Source organism: Gallus gallus, chromosome 17 (assembly GCF_016699485.2).
Source record: "Gallus gallus isolate bGalGal1 chromosome 17, bGalGal1.mat.broiler.GRCg7b, whole genome shotgun sequence".
Taxonomy (NCBI): Eukaryota; Metazoa; Chordata; class Aves; order Galliformes; family Phasianidae; genus Gallus; species Gallus gallus.
In genome coordinates this window covers 5,358,490-5,370,922 of record NC_052548.1, presented here as the reverse complement: position 1 = coordinate 5,370,922, position 12,433 = coordinate 5,358,490, and the positions used below count along the sequence as shown (strand labels likewise).

The following is a 12,433-nucleotide window of genomic DNA, read 5'->3' as shown; positions in this document are numbered from 1 at the left end:
CATCCTGCACACCGATAGGAAACGAGGAGTGAAGAGGGCAGGGAATGAGATCTGCATGACAGGATGTGTTTGCAAGCACTGAGCACCTCCCAGCTCTGCCTTTAGTCCCCAAGCGACTTCAGCAAAGCTTCTAAGAACCATAGAATCCTTACGGTCAGAAAAGCCCTATAGGACCACCAAGCCCAACCACCAACCCATCACCCATCCCATTAACCACACCCTCTCTCCCCCCGCTGCCGTCCCACACAACCTGGCACTTGGCTGCAGCCATGGGCTCTCTGCAGCCCTTGTGGCTGATGGCAACGATGCAGCACCGTGCTGAGAGGTATCTGCGTGGCAGATCAGACTCTCCAGCCCTACAAGGAGCAAAAGCTTTGCATCCAGAGGGCCGGCTCTGTGCTGCAAGTCACGCTGCCCAAAACCGTCTGCCGCTTGGTTGTGACTCCAGCTCATCCTACCGAGACGTGGATTTTATGTAGCGAGAAAAGTGTTTTCTTTCTTCTGCCTCTTTGAAAGTTTCTACAGAGAGTTTTCAGATCAAAGCCCTCAGAACTGCCCTTCCATGCAGTGAGCGGGAGGGCCGTCCATTTCCAAGGCGTTCCTGCTTGCTGGTAGCCAAGTTGTGTTGCCTATTTTCAGCCAAACGCCAGCATATTTTCACTGGGAAGATGCCAGCAGGGAATCCAGATTTAAAAAAAAAAAATTTTCCAAGCATTTCTCCAACAGCTGTAATTTTTTTTTTCTTACTGCAAGATGCTAATAAAAGCCAGGTTACACCAAAACCACTGCCAGGCCAGCGCTACTGGGAGGTGTTTTTTTTTAAGCTGCACCAAAGGAAAAAAATTCAGCATCCAACTCGCTCATTACAGAGAGAAACAGAAGCATATCCCTGCCTCTGCCCTGTCCTGGGGGAGCCAAAATCAAATGTGAAGGCCATGTGCTAGACTCAGGAATGTTGGTTCAATCTCCCGTTCCGTCTCCGCTTTTTCCCACCATGAGGCCTTGCTCTCCTGACGTTGTTTTGCTGATTGTAACCACAAGGTTTTGCTTTATGAGCTGTTACATCAGGAAAATGATACTCTTTGCGCTGCATTTGTTAAGAGTTGGTGGCTGCAGAAGAACGCTAATTAATCCCCCTACTGCTCCTAGCTCCACACAGCACTCAAAGCTTGAGAGAGAAGGAAACAAACAACCCGAGCTCCTACTTCTTCCAGTTTCATTCCAATATAAAGCATACAGCGAGCACGGAGAGGGAAGGTTTCTTTCAGCCTTCTACACATCTTCTTTCTCTCCCCAGAGTCTTAAGGCATACGTGAGTGGGTGTTTGTGTGCAGCTAATTGGGCTAAGGAACAGCAGCACAACCTCAGCGGTTCATTTACCAATGGAGTACCCATTTACTGATGGAGTCCTTGAATCAAGATGCTAGTTTTAACCATTCAGCTTTGCTACGCTGGTATTGGCTCCCTGGGGAGCCAACCTACCAACACAGCCTGGAACTGGAAGGCCAACTCAAGTGTGCTTGATATAGAAGACAGTATGGATTGCTGAGGTGCTGCTATGTGGACTTGTACACTTGAACACGTGCACACGCTCTGCTGCAACATAAAGGCGAGGATGGATCTCACGTTCCAGCCCTGTGAGTGCTTTTGTAGGTGTAGGTATATTGCTGGTGATGCTAACGTTGAAACAACGATGTGGTAGAGTTACAGGGGGACATTTTGAATTAAAAATCGTGATTTAATCCACTAGAAAAGGACAAATGCTTACCTTTCTACCAGGTGGCCCAGGGAACCCAGTCAGACCAGGTAAGCCCACGTCTCCCTGCATGAAACAAGAAACTGGCATTAGTTTTCAGCAACATTTTCCCTGTGCTTAAGGTACGGTTACTGATGTTATTTTGCCTACAGCAGTACCCAACTACTGACACTTCTGAGTCTAATTGCAACTCTGCCTGGACAAGAAGCATGCATTTAAACACCATCTCTATTAACTGGCTGATATAAATAGTAGACCCAGTTAATCAGTGACAGCTGCTGCTGGAGTCCAGTTTTCACCAACAGAATGAATGCTTAAAAAAAAAACTAAAAAAGGATCTCATTCAGTCACATGCTTCATTTGCCTTTGGCTGGGTGTTTAAATGGCCAAGGCAAGAGAAAAGCAGCCTTTAAATGCAGCAGGAACAACAGGTTCCAACCAAACCCTGTGGTTGTGCTCCACACTGGCTCAGCCCACAGCTCGGTTCAGATGACTGATGATGGATTTACTTCACCTACACAGCGTGAGCTGCACCTCTGTGGGCTGCTGGTGGGAGATTTGTCAGTGGCTCTCCCATCTGGAAGGGGATTGTATCACATCCCATCTGATGCACCCAAACCATCACAGCAGTGAGAAGTTCTTTGGTGTGAGAATGCTAACATCCGATCCATTAGCTCAAGCCCATTTGGGCCTCCTTTGATTAGCATGAAAAAATCCTTCCATGACTCTAGCACTGTGCCGTGCCTGCTTAGGGAAAACACATTTGGAGTATCCAGCTTGAAAATTAGGCATCACTCCAAACTCCTGCTGGAAATTCCTTGTTTCTATTACTGCTAACAGGAACAAAGCCTTGTTAACATGAGCTAAAAGCAATCTGGATCTCTCCCCTTCTTACAACGAGCATGCTTGCAAGAAAACGGTTCCAGATTGTGTGGGTGGATGGTTTCCATGTGATGCCATTCTGATACAGCCCCGGACATTGCCAAAGGCACCTCGTGCTGTTGAGTTCAATGTGTCGTTTCAGACTCAGCCATCTCAACGTTTGTGAGCTTCACCTTGCAGCTCACAGCCCTGCGGAGCACTGAGGCATCTGGTTTCAAATGGAGGGTCTGAGCTCTTCATGGCTGATGCTTTCTATTAACGGTGCGTTCATAGCAAGGCTTATGGTGAAAGGAAGAAAACCAGGCCTCTTGTCCTGGATGTGAATTATGAAGTACTGTGCAGCCACCACTGAAAGAACTAATTGAGGTAGATACTGTGAAGCCCTGATTGCCCTTCTGTTCATTTCTAGAGCTCTCTGAGGTCTTGTGGCCTCCGTAAAATTCACTCAGCTGTGAAACTGCAAAAATGGGGCTCGTCATTCATTGAAAAGAATTGGCAGAGCACGTGGTCCTTCTCTTAGCTAACCCACTTCAGTCCTGAATCCAGAGTCCAAGTCTTAAGGTCTAGTCCCAGGTCTACATGAGCAGCTGTGCTGCTCATGGCTGCAGTATGGACCCCCTCCACGTGTAGGCACAGGGCTTGAAACACAACGTGATCTCGATGCCATTTTACCTTTGGTCCTCTGCGAGCTTTTCCAGGCGACAGCCCAGGATCACCTTTCTGACCCTGAAAGGAGAAACTCAGATGAATGACATCACCCAGAGACCCGACCCATAGATGTGGTCTCGCTTCCATCAAGCCCCCAACTTAGACCAACGTTTTGTTTCACCTCTGTCTTCTTCCCACGCCTCAAATGCATTAAAGCCCTCAGGTATAGCTCTGTTTTGCCACGGCTGGTTTTGATGAGCTAATACTGCTGCTAAAGCGCTGAGTTTTAAATAGTATTTGACAGTATTAAATTGACTAAAAAAAGGATATCTGGAAGAAGGCAATGTCAGGACTTCTGATACTTATTAGATCAGACAGCTGTGATTTCTTCCTTGCCTACAACTACCGTCACAAAAATAATTACCAAGCCTATTATTGTGGATAAACCATCCTTAACAGCTTCCTAGCTGCTGTTGTTTTCTTTAACTGTGGGGAACAGATGAAACTGGAGAGAAAGTTACACTAATTAGACACCAGCAGCAGCCAGAGCAATTGGGAGGCGTTAAGGCTGGCAGAGGAAGAGGCACACTTTATCTGAAGTGGCAGTATGCATTATTTTCCTGTTTAACAGCTGAGACAAGAGAAAGCACAACCGAAGGCCAATCTCCTGGTAGGATTTCAGCAGTTTGTCAATAGAGAGTCCTTGGTTAAAATCTTAAAAGGTGGAAAGGTGAGAGAGAGATAGAAGCAGGAAGAAGGGGATGAGATTTGCAGTACGCCAGATTCTTTTGGAAGAGATAATTATTGGTTGCCAAGGGAAATGCTTGGAAGGACTTGAAGGTTGGACCCTACAGAAGAATATTATTATCTGCTAATTGGTGTTTCTCATTAGCAACATGAAGGTCTAGCTATGGCCAGCTGAGCAGCTTCTCCACGCAGCATCACTGCATCTGACACACCTTGCACACCCCCTTCTCCCCTCCCACCATCCACCACAAGCTGCAAGGCTCGGGGAGTGAGACTGCTTGGCTATGGACTGTAGGGAGCGCTGCCAACTCAAGGCAGATGCATCTGTAGAGTTTCTGAATGAAGGCTGCCTGGTTTCCAAGCACTACATCAAGTCACGCAGACAATCTTGCTTTGCATGCAGCTGTTATCAGGCAAGTCTCCCACTCTGAGCTGCCTGTGGGGGCTTGAGATCACAGCTACTCGCTTCAGCAGAATGAATGTAATGCTGCAGGCAGACAGCCACCACCTCCACGAGCCTTCCCAAGTGCTCAGTGAGATGACCGTCAGTCGTGCAGAGGGGTACATGCCTCTCACATTGCTCCCTGGTGAGGTCCAGATCATGTTAGCTGTCTGTGCCTCGTGTTCTATGCTCCACACTGCTCTGATCCTCACACAGGTGGGGAGCTCAGCCACAGTGGGATCACGCTTTCCTAGGATTAAGTAACAAGAGTGCATCGGGGCCAGCGAGCACAGGTGGCTGATGCTAAGGAATGCCCAGCTCCTCCTGTGCAGCAGCCACACGGTGAGATTCACCCTAACCTCATCCGTCAGCCCCTTCCCACAAGCCTTCCCATCCCAACTGATGGAGCAGATTTCCTTGGAAAGGAAAATGCTTTCTTCTGTTTGTATCCCTACCTGGGAGAAGTCGACAGCTGTGAAATTTAAACACCTCCGCTCCGCAATCCCACTAATAGCATTTCAAGCATCAGTGGCACTGCAGCCAAACCATTCGCTAAAAGGAAAACTCAACTTTGCCTACCGCAGCAACAGGGAAGATTCCTCCAGAGCAGCTAAGCAAAGCACACTGACATCTGGGGCCAAAGGCTTCTGTATGAGAGATACAAACCCAGCTGCTGTGATGCCTTTGGAAAACACATCCTGCTGACAGGTACCCCCCCCAGTCCTGATGCTGCTGGGCATCCTCAGTGTGGAATCACCTCCACTGCACACAGGCACTGTCCGACCTCATCAGCGCTCTGTTAATTCAGCTGATAAAAATTATGCCCCTGGGTTACTTCCTCAGTGACAATACTTGCTGTTAGTCATTGCTTCCAAGCTCTATCTATCTGGGCAAGTTCAGCTTCCTTTTTGAGCTGCTCCTTTTTTTTCCACGTGGTTAAGGGATGCTGAGGGCAGACAGAGCCCACTTGCAGGCACCCAGCACTGGTTCTGCTTGGGGCTGCCCTGCCTACAGCACAGGCCAGAGCTCTGGCCATGGGCTGGGCATGCTAAGAGGATAGCAGGTCCCAGGTGCAGATTTGTGGACCCTGCTGAAGGGGATTTAAAATGTAAGGGGATGAAATACCTTGATTTTCTGTGAACTCCAGCTTCTGGGACTGGTATAGCATTGAAGAAATGAAGGGAAGGAGGGAAATCAAAACTCTGAGAACCTTACAAAAAGTACTTCATGTGCAAAGGTCTTGCAACCACATCTTAGAAGGCACTCACTGATAGAGGTGGAATTACAGCTGGTTCTGCTACACCAGAGCTGCAGCTCTCAGCTCCCATTGCAAGCCCAGTGCTTCCTGTGACACAGCATCACGGAGAACAGCCTAATCCTGCAAACAGCGTCAGGGCAAAATGAAATGGCATAGTGCAGACTGGTGGCCCCGCAGCTCTGCTGCAGACAGCTACAGCAATTCATCCACCAAAGGCTTTTAGCAGCCAGCCAGGATGGGAGAAAAGTACTTATAGAAACGTTTTATTTCCAATCAGAAGCCAGCTGAATACAGCTTTATGGCTACGTGATGATTTCTGACATTGGGCTAACGTTAAAAAAAAACACCCATCGCACAGAAAAGCGTTTTGGCTGCACAGGTTGGATCAGGCTGAATTTGCACGACTGGAAGTTAGGCAAAAAGGACTTTGATTCGACTCGTAAAACTCAACAAGTGTGATCTGGAAGTCACTGATGGAGAATAAATGCAGAGCACTGAAGACGTAGAACTTTTACAGCCTCACTTTTCAGGCCATATAGCTACACTGCAGAATTTAGAACAGCTGCTGTTCACCAGCATGTCTCCAGTGCCTGACTTTTAATCACGTAACGGCTGCATGCCAAGTTTCCACAATCTTTTTCCCAGAGCATCAATAGTGTTCATAGTATCCCTGCCTACTGATGAGATCATCAAAAGAAAGGACTCTTGCTTGCACCTACAGCCTCCTTGTTAGTGCAGACCTCTGCTAAGCACTTCAAATCTCAACGACTTTTTGGCCCCAGAGGAGACCTCGTGGGAGAGATGAGGACGTGTAGGAGGCAGCAGTGGGATCTGATGGGGAAGGGCTCCAGCTGCCCAGAAGCTCTACAGAGGGAAGGGGAGGTGAGGGAGGAGGAAGCGAGAGGAGAAGTGGGTGCTGCTAAGGCCCTGCTGCTGATGGATGCTGTGCAATCCATGAGCAATAGAGTGAAGAAGTCAGGATGTGGTGGGATGTTATCAGTGATTCCATTGCCCTCGTCCCAGCACAGCAGCTTGCTCCCTGCCATAGGCGTAGCTCAGACAGGATCCTAATTAGGAAGTGTTTGAAATTAGGGAGAGTTGAGAATCGAGGTGCACAGCGGGGTCTCCTGTAAGCACAGGAGAAGGCCTCGGCTGTGTCCAAGCAGAGGGAAGGGGATAAATGGCATCAGCTACACTTTGTTCTGCTGGGAGCCCGACTGGGAAGCATCAGAAACACAAAGGTAAAGCTCCTTTCACTTACTTTCAGGCCTGGGGGGCCAGGTGAACCAGGGTTTCCATGGGGACCCGGAGGACCCTAAAAAACACAACAAACACAAAATGAAGTCAAGAGGGGTCAGCAACGTTCACCAGCACCAGCTCCTGCCCACCCTTTGGTAAGGCAACACGTGTCTGTCACAAGACCCAGCATGACCATGAGATGGTTCAGTGACACCGAATATCCCCCCATCCATGCACAGAAATACCTCGGGCTCAGGGGAGGGGAAGCTGTGCAAGGAGCCCCAGAAAGGGCTGGAGGTGGGCAAAGGGCGGTGCAGGTGTGTGGGGGTGGGGACGCTTTGTAGGGTCAAAATGGAAGAGGATGGGAGCAGTTACTAAAGGGGTATTTTAAATTGCTCGTTATTTATTTAAGATGAGCTCTTTTCCCCTACAAGGAAAAGGGATTTTTGTCTTTAGGGGGAGAAAGAACGGATGGCAGGACGGTAAAACAGGCGGAGTGGAGGCGAGGCCCAATTTAAAAATAAATACCATTTAGATTGGTGTTTCTGCATAGCTCTTAAAGCCAATGACACCATTAGGGCATCCACCTCAGATCACATCCACCAGCATCTCCTTTTACATCACATTTTGAGAGCACTTTACATACTTTCCGACGGCTATTTAAGGAGTTATCTGGAATAAGCAGCCAAGAATAGTTTATCCCAGCATTGTATATAGCACAAAAGTTCTGTTAACCTTTCAGGCAGAAGTAGTAATAATTCTAAGTCCTCTTGGACACGTTCCTGAGAGATGAAACAACCTGAAGATTTAACTCCAAGGGCTTCTGTTCTGCCAAGGCTGTGTGTGAGCTTCACACCACCGTCAGGAGCACTGTAATGTGCCCTCCAGGTAGGAGGAGGATGGGCTGGGGGACAAAAAGCCACTCATGCACCTTCTCAGTGAGCTAATGGGAGATAAGGGCTTTTTTTTGCCTAGCTTCTCTATCTTGTGGTATAGACAGCTGATGAGTGCTCAGTGCTGCTGTTCCACAACCTGTGCAGCTCTGCTCTCCACAAGCTGTTCCGTCAAAAGGCTGAGGCTCAGCTTTCCAAACGACATCTTTTACCCATGTACTCTCATTGTCCCTTTCTTAATTCCCTCCCAGCTCTTCAGCCCGAAATTCCCCTATACCTTCAAGCCTGGCTGTGAATTTTCAACAAAACGGAAGCAATTTCAATTAAAATTAAGGAGTATCAAATGGTAATATGAAAACCCGCACAGGTGCTACAGCCCAGTGGTCCTGAATAAATTCATTTTCCCACTGAAGTATGGCATCGTCTGTTTGTCTCATTGGGTTGGAATGGAGACTTCACGTACAAGCCTGCAGTAGCAAAAGCACTTGAACTCAAGTCTTCCAGGTCCTAAATAAGGATGAAAATCAATACAAGTGGCAGAAACCAGAGCAGTAAAGTCTCTATAAAAGATGGGTTCCTAAAAAGCACTTATGCATAAGCAATAATCTAGGTAGCACTGAGCAGAGTTCATAAATTCCGACTGCTGTTAGATTTGAGGAGGGAATTCAGCTGTTATTCAGATTTGGAGCCGGGCAGCTTGGCTCATAGCCCACGTCAGTGCAGTTAGCTGAAATCCCTGCTCTGCCATAGCCTGGGGCAGGCTTCAAAGAGTTAGGCTGGAGGGAAGGGCAGGGTTTGGTGACTCCTAGCTGACAGGGAGAGCTTCCAGGAGGAAAGCTGGAATGTAGAAAGCTGGGCCGCCCACCAAGAGCTCCTGGTGAGGAGACTCGTGGTGCCTCCAGCCAAGTTTGGTGCAGCCTCTTCCAGGGCTAAACCAAAGAGCGATGCAATCATAAAGCCTCAACCAAAAGTGGGACTGTGAAGGGGGGGAGACAGGAGAAAGAACCCGGTCCCATTGCCCAGAGCTAAAACATGTGATGATGAGAGAACACAGGCTCTTGACATGCAGGACGGAGGATTTACCGCTGAATGCAATGAGACTCATAGCGTGTAATCCGAGCAAAGGAAGAACAGAAACCCATCCTACTCCCAGAGACCAATGTGGTGTCATGCTGGTGAAAAGCAGCCACATCCTGCTGATGAAGTGACAGTGGGAAGTCCAGTCTGGCACACCAGTGGCTGCTGTAACCACGTCTGGGGATTGTGCTAGACATTTTAAACTGCTCTCGTAACTGCGGGGAGAAAAGGGCGTAGTCTGGCAGTAGTCCTAAAAATGGTAAAAATAACCGATCTCGATGTGTTCCAACACGGTTAGTCCTGAATCTACGCTTCCACCCACATTCTTGGCACACGAGGAAGATGCGGTGTGGTGCACTGAGTTGGGTTGAGGGACAGAAGGTGTGGGACAGCACCGCCTTGGGAGCTGTTAGCAGTACAGCATCGCGTAGGTAAGCCTTCCACATTAATCCACTTACCTATCTGCACACACAATAAGTCATCATACCCCCAGGATACACACACTTGTTCTATTAAACCCACTCCGACATTCATTGCACTCCTCCTATTGCACCCAGCAGAGCTACCCATCTCCAGTCGGTGCTCCCTCTCCATGGAGAAGCAATTCAAGAATTAATTGCTTCGTAGTTCTACAGTTAATTGCTGTATTTTACTCATGTTATCCTGGATTTAGTTCATTCTCTCACTCATATCTAGAAATCAAGATTCTCCTGAGAATGTCTATCATCATTTACAGTCATCCTTGGAGACAGCCAGGCTGGACAGAGCTGTGAGCACCTGATAGAGCTGTGGGTGTCCCTGTTCTTTGCAGAGAGGTGGAGCAGATGACCTTTAGGGTTCCCTTCCAGCTCAAATGATTCCACAGTTCTAAGATCATTACGTTAGTTTTGTTTCTCTCTTCCATACTCAGGATGGGACAACGTTGAGACCAGTCAACCAAAAAGCCCCATAGCACATGTTACTATTTGCAATTGTGCCTCTCTGCTCATTCCTTCTGCCTCCCTTGCAATGGCTGGACCAACCCAGCCTAGTGACAAGCTAACCTGCATCTGAAATGGCCCAAACCTCGCACCAGAAATGCCACGGAAAATGTTATCCCAGAGAGCAGCAGCCCAACGACAGGGCGACCAGAACAGTCCCCGAATGTGTTCCCCAAGTGACGAGGGCTTCCCAAAGGTGATGGCTTTGTCATCTCCCTGGAATGTCATCCACATGAATGGCAGCCACGTGGGAGCGGCATATAGGATGTGCCTGGAGATGGGACCCGGCTGACAGAAGGGCTTTTATGCACACTGGTTCACAGCCCCCCCCCCCCAATTAACAATAGAGCAACTGTGCACAGCTGCCTCCGCTGCCTCAGCTTTCACGAGGGGGGAAATATCCTCAGAACTGCTAAATGTGAGAAAGCTTCGGTCAGAGGCACGGCTGCTCATTCAGAACTCATTACACACCGGGCTTTCCCTTTCCTCTGACCTACAGATCCCGCTCTGACCTTTGGCTTGCTGAAAAACGAGCGAAATATTTGAGGTGAAACCGAACAAACCGTTTCTTCAAGCACTTCTTTTCAGAAATGGGAGAGTCTTCCTTGTGGAATGAGGACACGGGGAGCCCGGACGGCTGGCTGACTCCTTGCTTCTCTCAGGGGGAAGCAGTGCATTTGGAAGGCAAGGGAGACTTTCTGCAACCACAGACCAAATGTCACACGGATGTGTCACACCGGGGCCTCGCCATCTTTCAAGGTTCACGGGAGCAGGGTGAGAGCATCCTGAAGCACATGTGGGTGCATTTCTCTCCTGCCGTGGTCCGGCGGGTCAAACAAGAGCAATGGCAGCGTGTCAGGCTTTGTGGCTTCAATCCAAATTCTGCCCCTGGCCTGGTGGGTGGCCAGGGCTAAAACACACACCTTGGGGAAAATGTGTCCCCAGCACCTGAGTTTGCTCGCCTGTGTTAAATGGGGATACTGAGTTGGAGCAGACCGGGGTGGGGGGTTCAGGTTGGATATTAGGATCAATGGATCCCTTACACAGTGAGAAACACCCGACTTTTATTTAGTAGACCCCTCTGTCCTTATGGCTGCAGAGGAGGGCATGCGAATATTCTGTCTGCGTGGCTCTCTGATGCAGTGATTGGGTGGATCATTCATTTCATTCTCCTAGAATAGGGGTAGGCTTAAAAATCAAGGAAATGTCATTCTCTAGAAGACCTTAGAACCCATTTGGCTTCTACTGTGCGTTGCATTTGAGCGCTGTGTCCCAAACCCCTTTTCAAACCTTCACAGACTGGCATTTGTTACTGCAAATCGGGGGCATTGGCTTACATAGGAGAGCAACTTTCTGGCTGTAAGACGAGGCTAGAGATATTTATCTGCTGGAAACAAGGGGACAGACTCATGGGAGCAGTCAGCTTTCCTTACAAACCGTCTCTGACCACAATCTCACCCTCAAAGCAAAAGCTAATCTGAGCTTTCATTTAACTCTGACCAATACGGGGGGAGAAAGGGAAATAAAACAGAGGCAATACAGAACTCAAAGGAGTGGAAATACTGTGCTACATCAGCAAGACAGCCACGTCATGGGCTTCACAGCTACAGAAGGTCATGAGCCAAATGCTGCAGCTAGGCTTTCAAATAAACCACGTTATTGTATAAGCATTAATAACGTAGGGATTATGCAAGCTACAACAAGGACAATCGTATCAGCCATAAACTGTACTGGTGATAAGAAGAAACACTTCTTTTCCTCCAGCATCCAGCACTGCAAAGCTGCATGCAATGCTCACCTCCCCTCAGCAGGTCCATGCTTGGGGGACACCCCGTGGGACACCCCATGGGACACCCCATGGATTACCCTATGGCTGGTACAAGAACTGTGGCTGCTGTACTGGAGGATCAAGTGAAGCAGAGGTAGAACATAGCCCCGGCCATGCTGCACATTTATTTTGAAGTGACTCATGCACAACAAAAGCAAAAGATGCAAGAATTCCCCTAAGCCTGTCTTAGTTTCTGGCAGGTCCTTTTCCTTGCAGTTAAGTCCTTAAACCCTAAAGAACCACAAGAAAAAAAAAAATACTAGAAACACGCTGCAAAGTCAAAACAACTCACGCACAGAGCAGTACTGTCTTCAGTGCTCCAGGCCAGACATTTACAGGGTGACCCTTTTGCCCCCTCCCAAAATTAGCACAGCCTCTATGCAGCAGCCTGAGCCAAGCCAGGCTCAGCTGTGTGAGCGCTTCCTAACTGGGAACTCTTCCCTGGGCTGATTCTCAGCACCTCTGGCAGGGGCTGCACTCAGAGATCCTCTGTTGCTTATTGTCTTTCAGGGGATTGTCTTAAATATAGGATGGGGAGCAATGCCAAGTTGTGACATGGTTTTCCACAACGCTTTTTTTTTTCTCCTAGGAAAACTGCAGTTTTGGCAGATGGTGGAATTCGGAGGTAGAGGTGAAAGTTGGTCATTCACACAGCTGGGCCTCCGGACGTGGAGCCTGGTTTG

At 48.6% G+C, this 12,433-nt stretch overlaps 1 protein-coding gene and 1 non-coding gene across 6 annotated transcripts in view; both read right to left on the bottom strand.

Moving 5' to 3' along the window:
• COL27A1 (collagen type XXVII alpha 1 chain) overlaps window positions 1-12,433 on the bottom strand; it is a 127,492-nt gene that overhangs the window by 91,784 nt on the left and 23,275 nt on the right. For all 5 annotated transcript variants that reach the window (XM_025141346.3, XM_025141347.3, XM_040649277.2 and 2 more), the window contains 3 exons: window positions 6,995-7,048; window positions 3,311-3,364; window positions 1,769-1,822 (listed from right to left, as the gene is read on the bottom strand). In XM_025141346.3, coding sequence (XP_024997114.2) covers window positions 1,769-1,822; window positions 3,311-3,364; window positions 6,995-7,048 — 162 coding nt within the window. The remainder of the gene's footprint in view (window positions 1-1,768; window positions 1,823-3,310; window positions 3,365-6,994; window positions 7,049-12,433) is intronic.
• MIR6696 (microRNA 6696) lies at window positions 4,412-4,512 on the bottom strand. Its single transcript, NR_105566.2, has one exon. It is a non-coding gene; the product is annotated as a microRNA 6696 (primary transcript).